This window comes from Eutrigla gurnardus, assembly GCF_963514095.1.
Source record: "Eutrigla gurnardus genome assembly, chromosome: 12".
Classification (NCBI taxonomy): Eukaryota; Metazoa; Chordata; class Actinopteri; order Perciformes; family Triglidae; genus Eutrigla; species Eutrigla gurnardus.
In genome coordinates this window covers 16,908,717-16,934,063 of record NC_139926.1, presented here as the reverse complement: position 1 = coordinate 16,934,063, position 25,347 = coordinate 16,908,717, and the positions used below count along the sequence as shown (strand labels likewise).

General features: G+C 41.4%; 2 protein-coding genes across 2 annotated transcripts; one reads left to right on the top strand and one right to left on the bottom strand.

The window, feature by feature from the left end:
- Nucleotides 1-674: 674 nt before the first annotated feature.
- On the top strand, nt 675-2,523 carry upp2 (uridine phosphorylase 2). The gene is made up of 6 exons (XM_084022661.1): nt 675-827; nt 929-1,087; nt 1,187-1,301; nt 1,408-1,617; nt 1,719-1,865; nt 1,973-2,523. The coding sequence occupies exons 1-6, from the start codon at nt 690-692 to the stop codon at nt 2,113-2,115; spliced, it is 912 nt and encodes a 303-aa protein (XP_083878787.1). The 5' UTR covers nt 675-689; the 3' UTR covers nt 2,116-2,523.
- Nucleotides 2,524-3,389: 866 nt separating this feature from the next.
- LOC311021832 (coiled-coil domain-containing protein 148-like) lies at nt 3,390-25,190 on the bottom strand. The gene is made up of 14 exons (XM_084022671.1): nt 25,094-25,190; nt 24,677-24,798; nt 21,860-21,963; nt 20,586-20,677; nt 20,336-20,487; nt 18,533-18,628; nt 18,221-18,396; nt 17,186-17,324; nt 14,113-14,319; nt 6,756-6,896; nt 5,668-5,786; nt 4,693-4,810; nt 4,380-4,514; nt 3,390-3,587 (listed from the first exon to the last, which is right to left on the bottom strand). Exons 1-14 carry the CDS (start codon nt 25,146-25,148, stop codon nt 3,444-3,446), a joined length of 1,800 nt encoding a protein of 599 aa, XP_083878797.1. The 5' UTR covers nt 25,149-25,190; the 3' UTR covers nt 3,390-3,443.
- Nucleotides 25,191-25,347: the final 157 nt, after the last annotated feature.

Here is a 25,347-nt window from a genome sequence, read left to right as displayed (position 1 = left end):
CTGGGACACATAAAAAATTATATATATTATATATATTATATATATATATAGTTATATTACTATTAGTAAAGAAACCTTACAGTGCAGAATTTGATGTATTTGATTTTTGTACACTGAAGGAACAGCACTTCATTTAGCTGTGTGTGTGTGTGTGGGGGGGGGGGGGGGGTTGTCATTGTTTTGACGTACAGGCAACGAGGGGTCACCTCAGTGTTATTTGGGAAAATCTGTATGTCATAACATAAACGTTATTGACCGGCTCTTTTTGAAGGTATTCCGAACCCTTGAAAAATGTGCCGGTCGATTTTCGTGTGACCAGATTTTGTTTTTTTGGGGTCGGTCGTTGTTTTGTGAGTTTGCTACTCCTCTCTCTAGAACCAATCAGTTGCAGGGTCAGAGGTCACCGCTATATGAGATCTGCAGTCGCACACAACAAATTCAAAAACAGCTGCTACGAGAATTCGGAAGGTTTTGCGGAACAACTTTTGAAGACATTATCAACCTGATTCCAAAGCGTCTCCTGCAGTCATGGCACCGATTTTACTCAACTGTATGGGGAACGACCACATCAAGTAAGTGTTACATTTGGAATTTTTTTTTTTTTCTAAAATGTAATCAGTGTAACTGACTATTGCTAAACTACTTGCATTTGCTAAACCAATGCGAGCACTGAATGTCCTTTTATTATAATGCTGTACTGTATTGCTCATAGACAACAAGTCCAAGTGAAAAATCCATACTTGGAGACCATGGAGGAGGATATTCTCTACCACTTCAGCTTGGGCACCAAGACTCACAACCTTCCAGAAATGTTTGGAGACATCAAGGTTTGTGAAATGCTAACAAAAAGAAAAGAGAGCCGTGTTTTGGGACAAATTCAAAAGCGAGAGTAGCAGAATTCACGAGTCCTCTTCCTCTATTCCTATAGTTTGTGTGCGTCGGAGGCAGCGCAAACCGAATGAAGGCTTTCGCTCAGTTCATCCACCAGGAGCTGGAACTGCCTGGAAACCCAGAGGAAATCATAGATATCTGTGAGGCAACCGATCGCTACTGCATGTATAAAGTGGGACCGGTGCTCTCTATGAGTGTAAGTCAACTGCTGCTGGTGCTTCAAATGTTGTATTGCTGATTCGACAAGTTCACAGATTTGAAAGTAATTTCTGTACTGATCTCGTCTCCATCACAGCACGGCATGGGAGTCCCTTCCATCTCCATCATGCTGCACGAGCTCATCAAACTGCTGCATCACGCTCATTGCCGTGACGTGGTCCTGTTTCGCCTCGGTACATCTGGCGGAGTCGGTAAGAGCATTGCATTTCTTTTGAAAGTGTTGGGAAACTTTTTCAAAGTGTGCTTTCCGTGACTTCCAAACAAAAAAGATAAATGTTTGCCTGGTGTCGTCTCTAGGTCTGGCTCCGGGGACGGTGGTGGTCACGGAAAAAGCAGTGGACTACACCTTCCTCCCCCAGTATGAGCAGGTGGTTCTGGGTAAAGTGATCACCAGGAGCACCGAGCTGGATGAGGGAGTGGCCAATGATCTTCTACAGTGCTCTTCTGAGCTTCAAAACTTCCCCACGGTCATTGGAAACACCTTGTGCACCCATGACTTCTATGAAGGTATGACTTCTGTTTGTGATCCTCTTTGTAAATCGAGGAAAACTTCAACTCGTCCAAACCACTGGCCAGGTAGTGACATATCCTGTGCTGTGTCTCTCTAGGTCAAGGCCGACTTGACGGCGCTCTCTGCTCCTTCTCTCACGAAGAAAAGCTGGAGTATCTGAGGAAAGCTTACGAGGCCGGAGTGAGGAATATTGAAATGGAGTCCACCGTATTTGCCGCTATGTGCCGTGTCTGCGGCCTCAAAGGTATTGTAAAGTTTAAAAATGTAGAACATTCAGTACAAAATTTGACCCGATGAAGACCGAAGACGGCGGCATCTACCATGTGTGATGATCTCCCTTTTCTCCCCCAGCGGCTGTGGTCTGTGTTGCATTGCTGAACCGCTTCGACGGAGACCAGATCACCGCCTCTCATGATGTTCTGGTGGAGTACCAGCAGAGACCTCAAGTCCTGGTGTCTCACTTTATCAAGAAGCGCCTGGGACACGTTGTCTGAAATCCCTACACCCGCCATCCCAACCCCAGCCTCCCAAATAGAGTGTATATAGCCGATATGTGGATATGTATATATATACTGTGCTTAAGATGTCAATATGAGTATTGGATACTTATTTAAAAGGTTGTTACAGTGTTTATGATTTCCCTGATGAAGCTCAACTATTAAGTATGTCGCACCTGTATATGACAGTATGTATTATATCTTTTAATATTTAATGCATGGTATTTATGTGAGGCAACATTAATTTTGTAAAGGGTGTGTTGTAAATGTTGATTTTTAGGTTGGATTTACTTGTAACTCAACAAACATTGTTGGGTGTATTAGAAAGTTGAGTAATTATGAGCCTCCATGGAGGTTTGCAATCTGTTAGCAGCCTCTAGCTATAAGTAAAGTATATGTATAGTGTATTATAAGTTTATATATATATATATTATAGTCTTATGTGCTTGTTAGATGGGAAGTACTTATTATTCCTAAGTGATTTCTCTTGTGATACAAAAATGAAGTGGTGGATCACACTAGATCCCTTATGTTACTATTGTTTGTTTTTACAGTTTACTACGCGTTTAATACTTGAAACATGATCAATGACTAATTCTGTATTTCAGTGATCAATGTGTTATTATATGACCAGAGGGATACATTATATTCAGTTGCTTCTGCCACACAAGCTTGCTTATGCAAATGTTAAATTCCTGAAGGTAACTAAGTGGTCAGTAAATATTGATAGAAATGCAGAGAGGTCATCTTCATTTGTTGGAGGATACTGTCGTGATACTGTATTTCTCACAGGGTGCAAGAGTGTGAAACCTTCAATAAAAGTACTTGAGTATTTCTTTTTTCTTTTCTTTTTTACTTTTTACATTTTAAAATGAATATCTGTACTTTCTACTTCTACACTAACATTACATTTTCAAAACAGGGAAATGATCAATTATTGTATTATTATTTAGTATTTTATTATTTATATGACACAAGATTCAATTAGCATTGCAAAAAAGAAGCCAGTTGAAATGTCCTTCATAGGGATACTTACTACTTACTTAATTTATACTTTGAGTACATTTCAGTGCCTGCGGGTTGTCACTTTTACTTAAGTAAAGAAGCTGAATCAGTACTTTAACCAGAGCCTCTTTTTGAACTAGTATCTGTACTTCTACTTGAGTACAGATTGTCTGTGCTTTTGACACCTCTGGTGAGTACAGCAGCTGTTATATGTACCACATGTGCATATGATTTTTTACTTCTGCTAAATATATTAATTATTTTCGATAAAACCACAACAAGAGTTGAACTTAATTGTGTGATTCCCAACAAGCCCTTGGTCAGAACTTGAACATAGATTTGGTATCTCGTCGAGGTGGTTTTGCTGGCATGACAACAGACAGGACCTCTTTGGCATACTGGCTGTGGTGCAGACCAGCCTCCCGGAGAGCCAGCTCGATCCGCACTCTTGGATCAGACACAATCTGGAAAACAGACGTGAAAACAAGAAAAAATAATAAAGTATATAATATGTATATAGCTGGTTCACACTAGATTTACATTTACATTTAGGGGCATTTAGCCCTTTTGTCCAAAGCGACTTACAATAAGCACATTTGTCAAAAGAAAGAAACCACAACATATCATTGCCAATAAAGTAAGAGTGAAAAAATAGAAACAAGTGTTCGGTCCTCATCTGAGTGAAGTAGGTAGCTGCAGTAGGTACAAGAGTAAGTAAAAGATCTAGATCCCATCCACTATGTTACTATCGTTTGTTTTTACAGTTTATGACTCATAAAATACTTCAAACAAGATGAATTACTTCATGCTTTGGTATTGGAGGAGACGATCTGCACATTGTGACAATCATTAGTCACTGCATGTGTTACATAATAAGCAAATTCCGACCATGATGACAAAACACACACACACAGACAGACAGTACACTGACTGACAGTACACTGGCTGACCCGGTGGGCCCGGGATCAAGGCTGCATGTACAAGTCTCTAACATGAGGACAGACATATTGACCAGCCAACCAGGTTGCATAATTGTCCTGCACATGGTTCACTGGTCAGTTTCACCCAAGATTAAACCAAACATTCTGTCAACAAGTGAATATTCAAGAAAACCAGCGAAGTAGTGTTATGCAGAGCGTAGATATGTAGAGCATAGATAAACAGCTTGGGGGAAATGATCATGCAGATGTAGAGCTTTTGAAACAATTCAAACAAAAGCTAAAGTTTACAGGAGAGTAGATGTCATCATGCCTCACCTGTGTGTCTGTGTATGTGTTGAAGCTATAGAGAGGCCTTTGGAGCTCAAACTCCTCTGCATTCAAGTGTCGACTCCTCCAAGCTTCTGTATCTGCCATCACCCTCTCTGGGTCTGCCTCTGCCACCACCCCAACCTAAGATGAAATGGGAAAAAAGACTTATTTTGTGATGACATTCAACTGTCTTTTTTATTTACCGCCACAAGGTGGCAGTGATGCCTCAACTCAGATATGGATGAGTCCACGTCTTCCCTCTTGGGGGGTCATTTCAACAGAAAAGTGATGAAAGGGTTAAGCACATATAATGACCCACCTGGTTTCTGAGAACTTCCAGTCGATTCTGTTTCTCTTCTTCTTCTCTCTGCCGCTCAAGCTCCTGCGCCTCACTCTCCTCCCTTCGCCGCTGCAACATATCTGCCCGAAACTGCACCCTATATGGAGCACAGAGGGTGTCGACGTCAGACCTGAACAGCCCCTCTCTTCCTCTTCCTCTGCCACTGCCCCCCCCCCCCCCAACATTACCTATCACTCCTGACACAGCAGGCCTCCGGGCTGTGGAGGGTTTTATGAAGCTGCCAGAGAGCAGTTCCTCACCCATCATCTGTTTTTATCGCCTCCCCAGTCCCTCCCATCAGCACCATCAACACCATCATCTGGTATTAATGCCAGTGTCTGTGAGTGTCTGCTGGAAAATGCTTAGCAAATTGCACTGAACAGAATGTTTTAAACCACTCCCTCGGGGCGAAGGTTTCAAGTGTAATGACGCTGGGCGCGGCTATCAAAGGGGGTAAAGGTCAAATTCACCCTCAGACACTGTTTTACATCATGAGTTTGTGATGTTATACATATTTGGAAGTTGCTGTTCATCACACTCCTTTAGTTTGTTTTTATTTCAGAGAATATTCCAGCAATTTCGTAATGAACTTTCATAAAGTACTGGGTGTGAAATCACACTGGGAACTTTTGACAAATGACATCACACATCTGCTGTGATAGGCTGAGCAGTGTTCCCTATTAAATTGATTTTGATACCGTGGAGTGTCAAAACTGTAACACAGCTGTTACAGAACAAGAGTAAAGTAAGCTTGATATTGGCTACATTAATAGAAAAAAAACGTAAATATGAAGTAGAAGTCTATCTGTGATTGTGAGAGGTTGTAAGCCCAAAACCAAAAAGGTAAATGCATGTCATGTCATGCTTGTAATAATGAATTCTTAGGGTTCTGGATGATGTTTTTGCAACATTTTAGCATCAGTAAAACTCAAGGTCCCATGGTGTAACACTCACCTTTCTTTATCTCTCTTCGCCTGCTCTTCCATGACACTCCTCAGATTAGCGAGCCTCTCTTGATTCTGCTGCTCCAGCATCTCCCTCCTCTTCTGCTGCTGTACATAAAACTGTCTGACCTGGGGGGGGGAACAACAATTTAGAACGAATAATGACAAAAAGTTAACAACAGCCAGGAGAACAGAAGCTACACTAATTTGACTCCCACAGAGCTCTGAGGATCGTCATGTCCTATTGATTGTGACAAAGCGGGAATCAGATAAGTGTAAATAGAAAGAATTAGATGATATTTCAATGTCTGGCAGCCTATTGTGCTAAATTATACGGAATCCAATGCAGCCTAAATGCTCTCATTAATCAGAGTGTCTCAGGTTGCCCATGCTGTCCAGGCAGACCCCCGAGGAGAGAGTTAATTAAACAGTCACACACACACACACGCAAACATTGTGGAGTTGTTGTACCTGTGAGGACAATAACTTAATTGAATAATCAAAATACCCAGGTAATTGCCACAATGTATTCGTTTGATTGCCATGTGAGCACCGCATTTAAAAAACCTTCCATGTAGCCAAAAATGGGAGGCATTTTGGAGCTAGTCTAATTTTATCAAATGGCTGCCGTATATTGAAAAGCTTATGGTATAGTATATTAAAATGGTCTTATTCTTAACAAACATATAATGTTTTTATTTATCTAATGCATTTGGGACAGCACAGCATTTCCATTGGTCCTAAAATAGGTAACCTCAAGTGCTATTTTCTGTGAGAACTTATATTAGCTTAACCACATACCATTTGGTGCTTTTTAGAACTACTCTCTTTTCTCTGAAATCATTACTGTTTATGTGGCCAGAAATTGGTATCCAGCTGAACCAATATTATTCTTTAGATGGATAAACATCCATCCAATTAGATGGATAAACATCCACCTAATGCATCCTGCTGAGGATAACTGCATGATAAAGTAGCATATGAATATGCTTTAGAATATGGTCTTGTTTTATTCTTCAAGATAAACTTGTGTACACACGTGCCTAATTATACACTAATGTTTTAATTCAACTTGATTTGATGTTTTGATGAGTTTACTTTTTCTTTCTGTTGCGATCTGCTGGCGGCCTCCTTCTCCTGCTCCCTCTTTAGCCTCGCCTCTTCCTCCTCTTGTTGTCTCGCAGCAATAGCTGCCTCCAGCCTTGCCACCTCCTCCTGCTGGGCCCGCCACCGCTGCAGCTACAAACGCACATGCAAATAAACAAAAAGCCGGTTATTGTCTGTTAAAAGCTGTCTTGAAAGGATCGCTCACATGGAGACAACCAGCTGGAGCCATGGTGCAAACGTGTGGCGTGAACTATGGAGGAGGTATCAACACTTCCTTTCACATATTGTGTTGGATCACCTCAGGACCCGTGAAAAGCATTGAATTATAAAGACCACCCTTGTGATTGAGCCCTACAACACGTAGAACTTATTCCGGTGAGAAGAATGCCGTCCTTATTCAGCAATGCAGCTCAGGTATCATAGACAATTCAAAAAAGGAAAGAAAAACTGTCTCCTAGATGCCCATTCAACTGTGAAACTGAAAAGATTCTGCTTTTCATTTAAATGTATTCAGCCACAACATGTAAACTTTTCATTCATACAAAGGAGAGCAACATCATAAGCGTGTTTTTTTTTGTCATTATCAAATTGAGTTTGACGACCTTTATGAAACTAATCGACACACATGAAGATTCACTGTCATGACTGAATATTGACCAACATTTCTCTTCTAAAATTGTGTTCGCGTGCTTCGATGCTGAAGAGAAAAAGCAATCTTCTCTCACCCAGCTCGACATCTGGAAACAGACAGTCTAAACTTATCATACACACACACACACAGTCCAACATCGGCTGGGGAGTGAGTGACAGGTTCGTTATGCAGCAGCCTCTCTCTGCGGCTCGCCGGGTATTAGAGTGTTGCATTCCGATCGGGCGGAGAGATTCACAGATCTATCAGCGGAGAGCTTAGGAATCCCTGAAGGAATGAACTGCAAATTAACATGGGCTCACACACATTAGCACGAGCGCTATCATCACGTCAATCATACTCGATGTCTGAGAACACAGGGGCTGTGTGTTTGAGAGGGGACTTTAAACAATCCAGCCTCTGATCCACTTGAATGTGACACTGTCGAAGCTCTCGTGCACACATTTATTATTCCTTTGCACCGCGTGTTAACATGTAGGGTTCACCTGTTGATGTTGGGATTGATTATAATATAGGTTTGTGTCATAATCTTGTGATGGCAGAAGGTCACAGTAACGATTCCAATACTAGTGTTGCCCCGAGCAAAAGACCAGCCCAATACAAAACTTCAACAGCACATTTGACTTTCAGCATAAACTGAAAGACGCCTACTAAAATGCTTTAGTGCGTCTTTACTAGCAGCATTATATTTGAGTGTATAAAACAAACCATAAAGAATATTGAGCATGTTAACGTTATGATCCAGTGTCCAGGCGTTATGTTTAGATGAGATGTTTTCCTATACAGTCCATATAAAAAGGGTTTAAACACATAATAAACTGTCAATATTATGGGTTGTCCTGGTGGCCTCGGCAACTGGGCGCCTTTGTTGCATGTCATTTACCATCATTCTCTCCTTTTCTCCCTCTAAAAATGAAATTAAAGAAAAACAACAGAACAAAACAAGTGCACATAATTAAACCATCCATCAAACTCCAGCCTGGCCCCGATAAGAGAAACCCACGTGTTTGATGCCTGGAACCTTCAGAGATGGGGTTGTGTAAACAACCTGGTTGGTCTGTGAAGCATATTCTTTTGAGACATACAGACGAAAGAAAGAAAAAAAATCTTTCACACGACAGATCACACTTCTTTCCCCAAATTGTCACAAATCCTGAAGTCTAAAGTTCAGATGCAGCAGTCAATTAAAGGTCACAATCTGAAACGCATCTTTAGCTCAGATCCACGAACACTGTGAGAGCCACACTGGCTGGATGAATTCTGCTGTCTTTCTTGTTCAGGCAGAGATGAAAAGGCATATTAGGAGGCACAAAGAGAATAAAATGGTCATTATGTACAGTCTACAGTAATTTGTCACCGGAATCCCATTTTCTGTGATTTCAAAGGGAAATGGGACACCATCCTTTTTCGTGGCGGCACAAAAAAACGACTGTAGAGATGTCAGAATAACAAAAGACTGATGGCCTTTTTTGTCTGCACACAGCAGCCCCCCTCAAAGCCTTTTCTTAATATAACTGTACAGTTATTGTGATGCCTTCTGTCAGCGGGTGTTGCGGCAGCCACCATCGCAACCTTCCATTGCAGGTCATTTAATGACAAACTTTTGGAAAAGATAACGGATGAGTGAAACCGATTAAGTATGAACTCCTAACCCTAACCCAATATCATCGCAGTGAATTACAGCAGGGAGAACGAGCGGTGCATTTTTGAAGAAATGTATCCTCCATATGTGGCACCACATTACTGAGTGACATTGAGACATACCGAATCTGTAAAGGGAAAAGAACTAATGTCCATTAAGAGAAGGAGAAAGCATGCAATTATCTTTGTATTTCCACAGCTGGCGCAATAAGAATTTTCCTGAGGCCCGTAACAACCAAAAAAAAGAGATACACGTTGGAGCAATTAACTTGTCGGCTGAGTTGTCAGCTCAAACACTGTGCGGCCCACGCACTGTCTCAACCACAGCGACTAGCAGCGTGTCCGTTGGACCACCAGAGAGTGAAGAGATGTACGTGTTAGTCACTAACACTCATTGACAGGGTTGTTCTTAAAAGTTCAAAAGAGAGGAGAGAAGGTTCGTCTAGGGTTAGCATTGGGATATCAGCTAAATGATTATGTACTGCCACATTAAACATATTCAATCCAACCACTGAGTAGACTGCAGAGGGCCCAAAGAAAAACTAAATATTTAGAGCACAGTTGTGGTTCAATAATGATCGACTTTTACACTTTTCTGAAGTGGAAAACAAATCCAAAATTTGAAGGAATTTTGGGAGGAAATGGTTACAACAGTGTTCCTCCATCTCATACTGTGGGGACATCAACTGAACAGAGGTGTTTTCAATGGTTCTTCTTTTGTGCCCAGAACTATTTCAAAATGATATAATTGGTGTCTACATTCCCCTTTGTTAGTCACTACTGAAGGAAAGAAGAAAAACATCAATCTGCAATAGTGCTCTTTTTATTACAATGTACTATGGAGAGCAGTAAAATGAAATTTAGATTTTCATCATATGTAAATCTTTCTTCTTCTGATCGTTTTTATGCTATTCCTGCTGGGCTGCTCATACTTTTCCCACCTGAGCGTGTTGCAACAATCTGTCTCCCCTCCTGGCTTTGTTCACCAATGACAACATCACAATCGCTCATCAAAGATGCCTGGTGGCAAAATGTACGTAGGAGGCAAAATGAAAGCAAGGACAGGACAAAGGGCTTGAATGAACAGTAACACCAAGAACAATGCCAGCTAATTACGGCAGCCAGAAGACTGCAGGAAAAAAAAAATCAGCTGGTGATTCAAGAAGATGTCTGTGATAAAATTAAATATTCCATGCATGGAATGCTACTAGTTGTCTTCATCATCCATTTCATTTTACCTTTCACAACTTCTCCAACTATATCACATCTGCAGCTCACTCCCAAACTGAGTGACGGCATTTTGATCGGTAATTTCATCTGCGTCCGGAAACATGAAACCAGCCAGCGATCTTTGCATGGCCAAGCCGCAGTTCTCAAGAAGAAGCCGTGGTCTGTTTGACAGCCTTGCCCTTTCCCAAACAGAAAGGTCGAGCTCACTCTTGAAATCAATTACCCTGGATTTCCTCCCACTACATGTCCCTCAGAATGGAGCTGGCAGCATACAGCCTTAATCCCAGCACAAGATCAGAACCAGACCGGTAGCTAAAAATCATCCAATATATGCTCTTGTATATATATTATATATATATATATATATATATAGTAACACTCACATTCACACCTACGGGACATTTAGAGTCATCAATGAACCTATCCCCATCCTGCATGTCTTTGGACTGTGGGAGGAAGCCGGAGAACCCGGAGAGAACCCACGCTTACACGGGGAGAACATGCAAACTCCACACAGAAGGAACCTGAACCCGACCCGGGAATCGAACCCGGGACCCTCTCGCTGTGTGGCGACAGTGCTACCCACTACACCATCGTGCAGCCCAGTACCACCACCGTAGTCCTTTTTTCATCTTAATCCGTTTCAAGAATGCTGTACCTTAAACCAGTAACTTCCATAGATGCTGTTGCGGTTTGTCCATTACTGACTATTTAATCGTCTTTTAGCTCATTATTTCAACCGTCTATCCATTTTCATCCAATAATTACAGCTGACTATATATAGAGAGAGTTTGAATGTTCTCCCCGTGTGAGCGTGGGTTCTCTCCGGGTTCTCCGGCTTCCTCCAACATCCATCCATCCATCCATTGTCTACCGCTTATCCTGTATTCAGAGTCCCGTGGGGGCTGGAGCCGTACACCTACGGGCAATTTAGAGTCTTCAATCAACCTATCCCCATCCTGCATGTCTTTGGTCTGTGGGAGGAAGCCAGAGAACCCGGAGAGAACCCACGCTTACACGGGGAGAACATGCAAACTCCACACAGAAGGAACCCGGGACCCTCTGGCTGTGAGGCGAGAGTGCTACCCACTACACCACCATGCAGCCCTTCCTCCAACAGTCCAACTGAATCAGGTGGGCAGCTTATTGGTTCACAGCAAAATCACACCCATTTGTAATCCTGTGGCTGTTTATTTTCCTCCAAAATATGTGGATATATTTTTCAAACAAATCAAACTTTCTTTTGCTTTGCTGAGTTAATAAGTTGAGCTTTCCACATCACCCCCGGCAACTGCAGAAGTCCAAAAGAACAAAAGAACAAAATGGTGAAAAGCAAAGTTCAACAAGTGAGGATGAATCACTCCGAAATGATGGATTGTGGTGGTGACCATGAATTCTTCACAAAATATACATGTTCATATATTTAGAGTTGGCCTGCCAGCTGCATTGCACCAGTCTTCAACGAAATCACCACACCATGCAGCACACATAATTAAATAGGACTAAAAGTGTAGAAAGGGAGTTGATCCTGAGAGGGGTGAATGACTCACAGTAGAGTCAGAAGAGCTGCTAAGGTCAGAGGGAGCAGCTGCAGAAAACAAAGCGTTCAAGAAGCAGAGGCAACGGAGGAGAATCCATCTTGTCAAGCCGCTGTTTCGCTGCGCTGCCATGATAAAGGCAGCGGGGGAAAAAGATTGGATGCAAACAGGCGTCCACCTGAGCCTCCACACAAACTCAAATATGTGCACATGCGCTGCATAAACAACAAAACACGTGGATGTGGATAAAATCATGGGAATTCATTTAATTATTTTTCTTACTTACTATCTGAAAGAGGATTGAAAACAAAACTCACAAATGTGTTTGCCACGGTCAGAGGTGTGTAGTTTATGCTCCGGTTTTCATGTTGTGTTGTTTTCAAGAATACAGTAAAAAGGAGCTTACATGTACATTTTAAAAACCTCTGATGTCTTTTCTCCTCAATAATTGTGTTAAGCCTCGGTCATTGCATTTGTCTCTAAAGTGGCTCATTCCGACTGAACTGAATGTGAAGTGATCCTTGTCCTTTTCTTTGCGTCATCTACACCACGAGTAAATAGCAGAGCACGATGATGGATAAAGTAAAAACTGTCCAATTATACGTTATGATCAGCTGCATATTAAAAGCAAGTTGGGAGAAAACTACCTGTCCACGAGCAGGAGGATATGGATTCCAGAAGTTAAAAGGTTACAAATACACTTTCACTTGTTTTGCATGGATACTTATGGAAATAGGGGAATAATACATTTGTATTATTTTTAAGATGGGGGTCACAGGCAAAGTTGTTCTGCTAGTGAGTGCATTTGAAGAAAAAAAAACCCTCGGGTACTCTTTTCAATCTATACATTTTACCTATACACTCCAAAGCAGAGCAATGTGCCCTTCACTCAAGACTCCCCGGTTCCCAGCATGCCGCTCTGCATGTTTAGCAGAGTAATGTCACTTGAATTGCATGTACTTGAGTATCTTTCTCCTTGAAATTGTGGTAAGAAGCAGGAAAAAAAAAAAACATTTGTCAACCTCTTTTGAAACCATCTTCCAGTCCAACCTTTTGTTTTAGGTTTAGAGAGAGAGAGAGAGAGAGAGAGAGAGAGAGAGAGAGAGAGAGAGAGTGAGAGAGAGAGAGAGAGAGAGAGAGAGAGAGAGAGAGAGAGAGAGAGAGAGAGAGAGAGACAGAGAGAGAAAGATTTTGGTGTCATGATTCAGGTACACTGCAATAAATCAGAGTGCTGTTGGTCCTGTCTTAAATGTTTGAGTTTACAAGTTGCACGGTTAAAAGCAGCTTGTGAAATGAAGTGACAGTTTTGCAGCCTTGCTATAAAATGAAATGATAACGCTTAAATAAAAAGACACAAGAACAATCTAGATGGGGATGAATGTGACACAGATTTAAAAATTAAACTATTGCACAAGTGGTACAGGGAGGGTAGTGCCCTCCATGGCAAAGAGAGAGATCTTCATGTTGTGTTCCCATTGTGCAAACATGGGGAGCACAGAAAATATCCCTATTGAAGTGTGTTGGTTATGAAATTGTGATGTTAATGTGTATATCGTTTTTTAAACTAGGCTGGTAGCAATACATGTCCGCAAGAGACTAAATCTGGGGACAACTGCAGCTGAAAAACTACTAATAGTAATTTAAATCAACCGTACCTCAGTACATCAGCGATTACTGTTATCTAGTCAGCCATAGAAAATCAGCACCATTTTTTCTTTCTTTTTAAACTGGCAGGCAAAGCAAATTCAATTTGTTCAGCACTGCATCAACAGCACATGGGTCTGTTCACATGAGTAACTTTGTTGTGTGAACGTGAACTAGCACCCCTCGGAGACAGCGCCATCATGTTTGCAAGACCGTCCTTATTAGCTTGTTTGCATTCACAGCCCATCCCAAGTGGCAGCTAAAGCGAGAGATGCTGTCAAGCAGCCGGGCGTAATATGCAGCCTCGTCAGCACATATACTGTACACAAGAAGGCAGTCAGACGCTACTGCCTGTCAGGTCCCTCACAATTATCACATCTGCACGTGTGATAGTTGTAAAATGTTATGCTAACTATACTGGAAAACAGTTGAAATCTGTCCGGTCCATGTAAGTGAGTGTGCCTTATAAATATGAACTCATACTGGCTTAGCTGTGGATGTGTACCATCAAAGTTATAGATCCATTTCCTGCATGGATTACATGTAGGACGGAGGCACAGAACTGCAGCATAATTGCTTACATAAAAAGCGATGTCTCATAAAGTTGGAAATGTTGCTGAAATGTGAAGGTATACAAGACGCTAACCTTCTCTCTGAGATGCGAGCAGATGTCCTGCTGGTGCTGATGGCCTCTGTGGAGCTCCAGCTCCTCCTGGTGGGCATGTCTCGCCTCCTCCAAGGTGACCAGGGCTCTTGCCAGCAGCTCTTCCTGGTCTCGTTGACACTGCTGGGTCACCAGTCTCAGCTGTGCCTGGGTAAATTGCCGGCAGTCCCACGCACGTTCATGCTCCATCTGGAAGAACGACATGCACGGAGAAGGCAGTGCTTATGCATGGGGTCAAGTGTATACGTTATTCTCATATGCACTGACTTAAAATCAGGCCCGAAAACAAAATATTTAAAGATAAAAATGAAGAATATGGTTTGCATGAAGTAATGCGACCCAGAGGGCAGCATTGCTGTGTTATTCATTTGTGTTTTGCACAATTGATGACACACAAACAGAGATCCACAAACATCACAAAATGATATACTGTCTATAATAATGGCAGCAGCACCATAGGGAAAACTCGGTGTCATATCTGGCTCTGCTGGTTTATAAAACGGTCCCTCTCTCCTGGCTGTGAAATGTCCTAAAGGAAAACAGTTCCTTTCTGTGTGAGGGCTGCCTGTAGCTATTCATCATTGTGTCAGCGCTCACAGAGGCTGCATCACTTGGCTGCTTCATTGGAACAGAGGGAATGATATTCATCTATGGGCTAATAGCGGCTAACTGACGGTGGGAAGGCATTAGACGGCTGACTGGTTTTATTGAAAACGAGTGAGCTGACAGACCTGCCCACGGAACAGAAGCCGCAGAGGTAGTCAAGCAAATCCTGTTTATTAATGCACAACTTTAAAACTTGAGGGAGATCCACCCTTTGTTCTTCACGTTCTCTTGTCCTCTCCTTCACTATACCCTTGCCTTCCTTGCATTGTTGTGACTGAGCGTGAACACAGTATGTGGACGCGCACGAAGGCTGCAATATGTGTCCGCACATACACGTGCATGCCCTTTAGCCAACACGTCGGATAGAGTGGAACCATCCACCGCACTGTGTCCGCAGTGCACAGGTAAATGTGGCACGACATCAAGTTTCACTGCTGCATCCACATTCCCTCTGCAGAATGTTGTCTCCTCGAAGAAGGAGCCACACAAAGGAAGGAAAAAAATAATAATACCGGCTTCCCACAGACAGAAAAGGTAAGACATTTTTTACAAATTATTTCCACTATTGCCAAGGACCATTACAAGGACATTACTATGAAATTGACTCCTAGTCGTTATGAGAGAACATCAAAGAGGAAGTCATAAAAGACAATAAACAGCCCCATCCAGCAGAGGGAGATGTCCGCTCTAAACTGGCTGGAGTACCACCATCTGATAGGGAAACTGAGAGACAGTTCAACTTTCAACCTTCAAGGTCAGCAAAAGGAAGACAGAGAGTGTAAAGAGGCTCTTTGCTGAGATAGTGGTGTGTACTTGAATTGCAGTGCCAAGTCGGAAAAAAACTGCCAGAAATTATTTTGTTCGATGTCTTGGGATTAAGAGAGAAAAGTAAGTAAATGTCACAAATGTAACTCTCGAAACCCTTTGCATCTGCTCTATTTTCCTTGGGATACAAAAAGAGAGAAAATGAAATGACAATCGAAGAAAAGCCAAAGTTTTTGAAAGCATAAAGAAAGAAAGAAGGTTCTTTCTCAACTCAACCCCCTCATGCCTGGTATGTAGCTATAAAACAGAGCTGCTGTATCTTGCCATAGAATTTACAGAAGACTGACAGAAGCAACAGAAAAAGATGCTATCATCCTGAAATTATTGAACACAGATGGGACTAAATGGCAGGTTAGGAAAATATTAAAGCTGAAGCAAGCAAAGCCTTCAATGCTCTGAGGGGGGGAAAAAACAACAAAAGAAGGCCTTGGAGCTAAGATGTTGACGCCATAGAAATAATTCTACAATCACAGTGCTAGACAATTTGTAATTGACTCATATGTCTGCAAGAGCAGTGGGAATTCTTTTTCCCACAACAAATACAAAGGAAATATCTGCCCAAAGCAGACTACTGTTAAACAGACAGGATTCTGATTTAACTTTATGTCAAAAAAAAAATGTACAGGCGCAGGAAGAGCTCTCTTCAACAAAGGGATCATCCTTTGAGCTTCCTGGATACCAATCGATGTCGTACTTGCTCACTTAAGATACAGAAAGTGCCACAAAAAGACTGTGAAAAACTCAGCTTTTCTCCCCAAAAACACTGATATAAGTGGGGCTGAATGATCACAGCTCTAAATGCAGCACCCAGCTGGAACTGATATGAGGACAGGTCCCTGGGTGTGGGTGAGGGAGCATAGCGCGGCTGGCGGTTGTCATGGCGATGCTAGACGGTGGTGCGAGCGAGTTGTCCACAGTGGGTGACATGGCACATCCTGCAGCGTGCTGAGCGGCTCATTGTTGAGGCTTATCTGTGTGTCTCTCTGCTGGGTTCAGGCTACTGAGCTACATTGATCAGGGAGTCTGGGATTCACACTGCAGGCATGCTTCAGACTCGGGGAGGAAGCTACATTTCAGATGGGTGTGAGTGGAAGTGCATCAATATACAGCATGTGTATGTGTGTCCATCCACCGATGTGGGTGTGTGTGTGTAGTTTGTGTGCAGTATACCGTCATGGGAGAAAAATGAAAAAAGGACATTGGGCTGTAGTGCTCGAGATTTATCCCAGAGCGTAAACAAACATTACTACCAATTGCTCAGTGCTCAGCAGATCGGACTGGGATGGCCCCGGACAGCTTCAAGGTATTAATACAATATTAGTAACTATGTGAGTGTGACCAGGACTCCCTTAAATTGGAGCATTTTTATACACCCAAGAGTTTCAAACCGACACATGCTCAGCTGTTTTGCTGTTTCTGAAACATAACATAAAAAATAATTTATTATCAAAATCGTTGCTAGGAAATGAATTCTTATATGCACGTGTCAATGTATGCACGCTGTTACAGGCCAAGACCGACCAGTGTGTGCATGCATGTGAGTTTACTGAAGATCTTTTCTATTTGATCTATTTAAAATGCACCTAAATCAATTTTCTTTTTCTTCAACATGTTTTGTACTGACCAGCTCTCGTCTACTTTTCTCAGGGAAGAATCTTTGCAGCATGTCCATGTAGAGTGCCCTGTGGTTGGGTATGTCAGGAGTGTATTGACACAAAGTGAAGTGGAAGCGTTGGTGGTCATCTGCACCCCAACCACATAGCCTGAAACACATTCCAACCCAGAAAGCATATGATCATAAAGCAAAATAAATAAGACTACGACATCATAAGCTGCGTTTCTTAATTGCATACCTTTCTATTTTGCTTTTATAACCTACTGCAGCCGCCCTTACAAAGCACATACTGTTGCATAATGTAGGAATCCGATTGGGACAAACTACTTCGTCATAAGATTGCGCCTTGAACTTTGACCCTGTTGGTCATATAACCGCAATATGCGATATCTGTCAATGAGCTGTCATCAGGCTGTCATCCGTCTGTGCTCTCTCGGCATCACAGTCAATGTGATGTATCTTCAGCTGCGCAGAGGATTGCATACTTTAAAATGCGACTAGAAGACGTAGGACAGCCTGGTATTTTGGCATTCTGTAGATGACATACTATGTGTTGGGACACACAAAATAGTATGGTAGTATGGGTAATGGTATGCACCCTTTGTTCCCTTTCCTTTGTTTTTACTTCACATCATGTCCAAAAGATACATAGTGATAAATTGCTTGCTACTCATTGAAGCTAATGGTGCTATGCAGCGACCATATGGAAATTAAAACCAAGAGACATTGATATATCAACCTCCTACTGAGAAGGACTCGTTCAACAGCGTGCACCCGAGGAGTGAAGTGACTGTGCACCTACATGTTGTTGATGTCCTGCTGAGTTTTTAATCTTTCATCCTGAGCTCTGCTATACCTGTCAAAATGAGACTGAAAATCATTAAAAGCCTTCTATTGATACTGAGTGAAATATTGAAGGAAGTGCTGTCATACACTCATTGCATATTAGCTGCAAAAACACCACAATGTCCTTGTTCAATCATGTGTATGCACTTAGAATTAAGAAGAGAAGGAATGCTGAATTTCAGTTTTCCTCGAGCCTACCTGTCAGAGTTTTGCAGTTGATCTTGGAGATGCTGCAGCCTAATCTGGTACCTTCCTGATAGGCAGCTGAAGGCCTGGATCAGAGAGTCCTTCAGCTCTGGGTAAGGGCAGTTTGAATCCAAAACTTCCTCTGGAATCTTCACTATGTTCACCAAACTATCTGAAGTAAGATATTTCTATGGAGGACAACATTTGTTTTGGTGAAACACTGTAACGAAACGTCCCAAGCTCAAGTGTGAGCAATAATACAGAATGGAAATGTATGATTTGCCGAAACAGTAGGAGGATATCAAACAGCAGTGTGAAACTTACCTCCAAGTTAAGGCCAATGATCTCCTCCTCCAGGGTCAAGTACTCTGTTTGAAGTTTTGCAGTTATATCATCTTGCTGATCCTTCACAAAGTTTATCTGGTGATTCAGTAATAAAAAAACACATTTAAAATGATGTTAAATACAGCTTGGGAAATGTTATTTTGTCCAGGGAAATCAGACAGGCACATCTGAATTGTCAGTTTAGAATCAAATAAACGTAATAGTTTCACGTCTTGCCCTGAGCACGAATTCCTCTTATATCAATAATGCTTTGAAGAAAAAACTTATTGCAGCTATCAACTGCAACACTTCCCTCTCATTATGCTATGTCTGCTCAAATCAACAGTACCGGTTGAACTGAGGTCCCCCCCTGTTTTCGCAGACGTCTAGACTCACAAACATTTTAACACTAGAGCAATTCAGTTACTCATCCAATCAGTAACTGCTTATTTTCCGAGATGCTAGATATCGCAAGAGGAAAACAGCTAGTTGAAAATGGAGACGATGCTCATCAAAGATTGGGCCTGTTTCTCTGTTTCAGAAAATTATCACACACATTACAATTAAAATGGAAGTAGTATTTACAACAATTTGCCAATGAAACGAAGCAAGAACGAAAAGAGAATACATAGATGTATTCCATGTGCTGATTACTGACAACTTTGCTGTTTAATGTATAATGCAGGGCAAAACTTTAAAATATTGAGATTTTATTTTATTGCAACATTTCCCAGGTTTACCATTCTGTTGTACGATGAGGGGAATGAGTCATGGAATATAATTAATATACACACAGATGCTATAAGCCTGGATTTGTGCAAGATAAAGATGGGAATATCAATAATATAGAGGTAAAAAGATGGATGGATGAAGTTTACTTTGTCTATCTAGTTGAAAAACAGCACAAAATTAATGATTAGGAGATATCCATTTTGTCTGTTATGAATGATATAATGAAAAAATATACAGTGAAATTGTCACAGTTTCAGCTTTAACTTTTCTCATTTACTCAAATATTGGAGGCAACATAATAATGTTTGGTATCAAAATGATTCAAAAACAGCCAGTAATGTGGGATTTCACTTTTTTTTAATTCCCTTTTGCAAAGCAGAGCTTAATATATTGGCCATTTTCTTTCTCTTTGGCTTTCTTCTCAGGGATGGGAGTGTAATTATATGGCACCTGAAAACGATCCCTCTGTGTGTGTGGGCGGGGGGTGTCCTATTGTACCCATGCAATCAGGTGGCTCTGGTGGGTCATGGGAAAGAAACAAGCAGGAGTGAGGCACACAGAGGAGACAGAATGGCTTGCAGAGTCCATTCCAAGTATGGGCTGTCTTTATGGAGCCCTGCTTACTCCTTAATCTCACCATTCATCTCTAGAGCTTGCAAAAAATCCTCCAATAGTCAAAGGCACACTTGGCGATTTAGGGATTGTGGAGATCTAACAAACAAGAGATTCGCCGACCGTGAATATGACTCTGTGTGCAAGCTAAGATCACTGTGTGAAAAGGGAGAGTTTAAACTTCTGTTGGGTGTGCAGGGCGGACAGTTTTGGGTTGGTACTTACACAGCTAATATTCATCATTGATTGCCTTGAGTGTACTGATGGGATGAAATAGTCCAAATGGTTTGCTAGCAGCCGGGGACAGGAGCCGTAAGATGCAAAAGCGAAATGCTTCATAAATCCATTGTTCTGTGAGAGCTTTAGAAACCCTGCCACTCTGCTATCTACAAATGAAGCTACTTTATCAAAGTCACTGTGGATATCCAGTCATGTCTTTATTTCATATCACACAGATACCTGTTGTATTACTTCTTCCCAGTTGGATCGATGGGCAGGGAGCTGCTGACGTCGTACTTCACCCAGTCTGAAGCGCAGGTCATCCTTGAGCTGATGAACCGGTTCTACTGTGGCGATCCTGAACGCCTCCAGCTCCCTCTCTAGGAGCAGCCCTACACCCCAGCACAGACATGCAAGGACACATATGGGTATAGTCCTTATAAACTGCAGAGACTACAGACACAATTATAAAATGGTTGGTGTCATTTACCATGATTAAGAAGTGAGAAGATGGCAGCATCAATTCTACCATTTGGCCTGATCTGTTCTAGAAACTCTTGGATGTCATTCTCAGCCTTCTCCCTGGGCCGCGAGATAAAGACAAAGCAAATACAACCATTAGATAATTTCACCAACAATTAAGATTTAACATAATACAGCATGAGACAATCTGCAAAGACAGAAAATTATGTTTCAAATGTTTTCTGGGGGAAACATTTTGAAAAAACAACCCTGAAACTACATTTTTGATGCTAAAGTAATGCTATTTCAACAACTTCATACGATGCCCAGTAGCTTAATCCAAAATAATACATCGTCATTTAATTGTTGCTTATATATTGATTACATAATCTAAAGCTGCTAGCTTACTAGTGGCTAAATAGCTCAAATAAAGTGTGCCTCAAAATTATACTTACAGTATTTAAATAAATGTATTTAGATACTTTCCTGCATACTGCTACTGCTTTGGGAGACATGGCAGTAGCATGGGGACCAGTCCTATCTTTCCATCTGATGATCATCTCTGACTCGACTGGAAGAATCTTTCCAAAAGATTGGGGACACAATGTCTTGTGCTGTGGGCGGCATCGCACTCACAGGGCCGACGGAGGCTGCTGCATTGACTGTTTACTCCTTACTAGCGGGTCCAGGGGTTGACATAATTGTGAATAGAGAAAGTAACCATAGAGATTAACCTCCCTGTTTAACCATTGGGCAAGTTGGCTTTTGGATCTAGTGGTATTCTAACCAGACACATGTGTAGCCATGGCACATCTTTATGACTGGGCTCATTACCGAAGCTCACGCTTGTGTACATCATTAACCTTGGGTGGCTCAGACACAGTCATTACGCAGCCAAACAAGCTGCACCCCAGAGCTAGTGTTGCCCTTCTCACTTCACAAGGCATGACACCGCTGGGGATCCACACTTCTGCCTCAGCAAACAGAGGGAGTGTTTCTCAATTTAGTGTACTCCTTTGTCCACACATAGCTCAAATCCTCCACTTCTCTGTTTCTCACCCTTTAATTCAATGTCATCACTACAAGAGAATCAGCTTAAATCTTCCACCTCTTCTCTTTTTGCTTTCTCCCTGATACTTTTTTTCTCTTTGGGCTTGCTTTTACCGAGCCTCTTTACACCCTATTTTCTCATGCAGGGTCCTGTCTGGGCTCAATGGAGCTTAAGTAGAACGGTTGCGTGGTGTAATAGCAGCTCCAGAAAACTGCAGCGGATAATGACAGGGAGTAATAGGGGGCTCTTACTCAGCCTTTTGCTGCCTGGGGCACTCTCTGCTCCACACCTGTCTGTGCTGCCGTAATATGGAGCTCTCTTTGGTTGCCTTGGCTGCACAACGAATCTTCTGAACCTATAAGACAAGGTTTAATGCACAGCAGGAATAAACCGCACACCAGTGAAAAAGCAGTGGGAAAAAAAAAACAAATTGCTGGAGTGTTTACTTTTAAATGCACTTTAGCCATGACATTTAATATTCCTCCTAGAAATAATTAACTTTACATCTGGACAAACCTGAATCTGAAGTACTTTAATGCGTCGATTATCTGGACCATTTTATAACACAGACTTCAGACTTCACCTCAACTCTGTTCTTACCTATAGCACTTTGATTATAGCACTGTTGTTCTTAAGGTATCCTTGCTGTTTCTATTTTTTTGCTTTACTTTATCTGCAATGATATGTTGTGGTTTCTTTCTTTTGACAAATGTACTTATTGTTATTGTTCTGCTAAATGCCCTAAATGTAAATGTAAAAGGATTAAAACAAGAAGGAAAATAATTCCCCAAGTAAAAAATATGAAACAAAAAAAACAGGTCAAGATTAGTTTCCTTTCCTCTCTGCACATCAGTGATATTTGTATATAAGCATTTGCTTCAGCCTTTATTACATAAAAGTAGGTTATTCAACTGAAACAGTATATCACTGTTAAAGCATGAAAGCAAAATAAACATCAGCCAATTAAAATAATCAAGTAGCAACATGCATGACACGCATGAGGCATGTTGTTAGGGGAGGAGGGGAAGGTAGAAGTCTTAATCTACTCTTATTTGTTTTCTTTTTTAATCATGGAAGAACAAAGCCCTCCTTCAGAGCATCCCATGCAGAGATTCATTGTCTGCGATCAGTGTATTTATACACAGGCCACTAGCTCAGATAATTGTACAAAAGAAAAACTAAAACGACTCATATGTGGGAATAATCTATTTCTCAGCAAAAGGAGTTAGGGTGTCGATGCGTGGTATGTCATGACCGTCTAGCTCCATTTCAAGTTGCTGCTACTTTTTGCAAAAAACGTTTGATTATATATATTAACCCTCGCGCTGGCCCCCATTTTATAATTGTTGGAATCTACAGTGTTCAATCTCAAAATAGTGCTGCTTTGAAAGAAAATGGACAAATTGGAGTCATCCCATGCCTCCTCCAGACCATGTATCATAGGTGATTAATTTGCATTGGCTGTCTAATAAGCTCAGCTGGAATAAAGAAACGGTGCCTGGAGCGTTACAGCTGCTTTTTTTTTAAGTCTCACTATGCCACATGAAGCTAATGCATTAATATGTAACCTTATCTATTTCATATTGACTATTAAACCACAGAGTGTACAGATGTCAGATTCACTTCCCCATTTCCACCATTTAGTGGCCATTACCTTTTCAGGATTTGTATCAAACTGATTTAGAGAAAATCTATACCTCTATTTCATTTTTTATGTCATCTTTTAAACCAGCACTCACAGACATATCAGATGTTGATGCCTTCTTCAGAGTTAGACATAGAAAATACACCTTTATAGAAACAAAGGATGATGCACCAATGCTAGTCAGATGATCATAATACAGTAAAAAAAATATTGTCTAGCTTTTTGACAGCACATATCCCCCCCTTGTCAAAAAAGCACAGGATTGTAGCAGAAAGTAGTGTGTCTGTGGTGGACATTATGTTTTGGTCCATTGTGTGAATTTTTCAGGAAACCGTATCACTTATAACTTTCTTACTCATTATTCACACACTCAAATAAAACGGCAGAGTTGCACAGAATAGAAAATAAGGAGTGATTTCGCTCACACCTCAGGACCCTGACACTGCAGCTAAATGGAATTCATCCATCATTAATTTCATTATTTGCACATCTGCCTTTCCTACTGTGCATGCTGAGGCGTATTCCATCGAACAGGCATATTTTAAGGTGGGATTGTCCTCTTTCAGTGAATTGATGGGGAAAAATGTTGTTTTTTTTGTACTTCTGAGAAAATAAAAGTCTTATAGGGGCAAAATTTAAAAATCAAAGTTTTAAGAATGCTGCCGGTCCCTTCCTGAAGAGCAAAATATTATCCCATGCTTGAGGCAACTCACGGTCATTTATTTACCCAATGGTGATGCTCAGAAAGCCTGCCTTTCAGCAGGGCAAAATGTGTGAACATAGTCAGTCTTATCTAGGTTATGCAGAGCGTTGGGTTGGAAGGAGCCACGGGCAACCATAATGATACCACAAGGCTTCTGCCACAGTTTACCAATTAAAACACCGCAGGTCTAACGGCCTTATCTCCATTGCCCCGAGCATTAACTTTTTGCTCTACTCAGAGTCAGACGACTAGGAACTTCAAACAGTTTTATAGAAAGCCTGGGCAGCCAAATGAATATTCATGAAAATGGCAATGCTATTGTGTATGGCAGTGATATTACTGCTCTGTTTCATGTTGTTGGAAAAACTATAAAGAGTATGCAATGCCTGGTTTCATATGGAGTGAAATCCCTTTATAGTATGTGGTGTGTAAGAGAGAGAGAAAAAAAATGTACGCAAACAGAAATAAACTTTACCGTTTACCTGTATTGGAAACATGCTGTTTTATCACCTCACATTAAAGTCAGGTTTTTGTCTGTTCAAGCTTTTCCCGTGGTGGGTAATGAGGACTGTTTGCTCTCTGGAAAAACATTTTCTATAATTGTGTTTGTTCTTATTCATTTGCTTTTGGATCACCCTGTTATTTAATGTAACGGGAATGGATGTTATAATTAAATTGCTTTAAACACAGACACAATATTGATATAAACTAAAAAATTACCTTTAATCCAATTAGATCAGACTCCATGCGTTTGGCATCAATAGTGGCTTGTAGTCTTTTGTATTCAGCTGGGTTGTACTTTGAGCTGCCAAGACCGTATTTCACCCGCAGTGTCAGTTTTTCTGCATGGATGAAAGCAAATGATATGGCTGTATTGGGATCATTGGAATTGATGAACATCCCATCACTTACAATGTCTGAAGTAAAGTCTTTATGCTGGCAGGTACAGACAGTTTTTGAGTAGTTCAGCTGTGACTCAACAAGGCAGCTGGATAAATACAATGCTGCCTCTGACAAAAGCATCAAAGACTTGACACCAATTCAACATGGGGACTTCAGGTCAAAGCTGTTCAACAGATCAATGGGCCACTATGTCACAGGTCAGCAATCTTTCAGACCCGGTTACTGCTGACTTACCCACATCTTCTGCTCTGTAGTTTGTAATGAATGTATGCAGATCCCTTCCACTCATCGCTGTAGAGTTTGTATGAACTACAGAGCCTGCAAAATAAAGACAAATACAGAGGTTGTGCAAAACAACCACCTGCACAGATACCTGGCTTTAGTGGGGTCAAACGATTAACAGGAGACTACAAGCCAAAGAAGCTCATCAAAAAGCAAACTTTGCCATCCAGGTCTGCATGTCATTGCGAGAAAATCAGTCCACTCTC

Coding starts and splice junctions, on each gene's coding strand:
- upp2 (XM_084022661.1), top strand. CDS start 690: ATGCTGTACTGTATTGCTCATAGACAACAAGTCCAAGTGAAAAATCCA. Junction 1,088..1,186: donor GACCGGTGCTCTCTATGAGT/GTAAGTCAACTG, acceptor TCTCCATCACAG/CACGGCATGGGAGTCCCTTC. Junction 1,302..1,407: donor CGGTACATCTGGCGGAGTCG/GTAAGAGCATTG, acceptor TGTCGTCTCTAG/GTCTGGCTCCGGGGACGGTG.
- LOC311021832 (XM_084022671.1), bottom strand. CDS start 25,148: ATGAGTGGAAGGGATCTGCATACATTCATTACAAACTACAGAGCAGAA. Junction 21,964..24,676: donor CTGATCTAATTGGATTAAAG/GTAATTTTTTAG, acceptor CTTGTCTTATAG/GTTCAGAAGATTCGTTGTGC. Junction 14,320..17,185: donor AGAAAAGTAGACGAGAGCTG/GTCAGTACAAAA, acceptor TCGTTCTTCCAG/ATGGAGCATGAACGTGCGTG.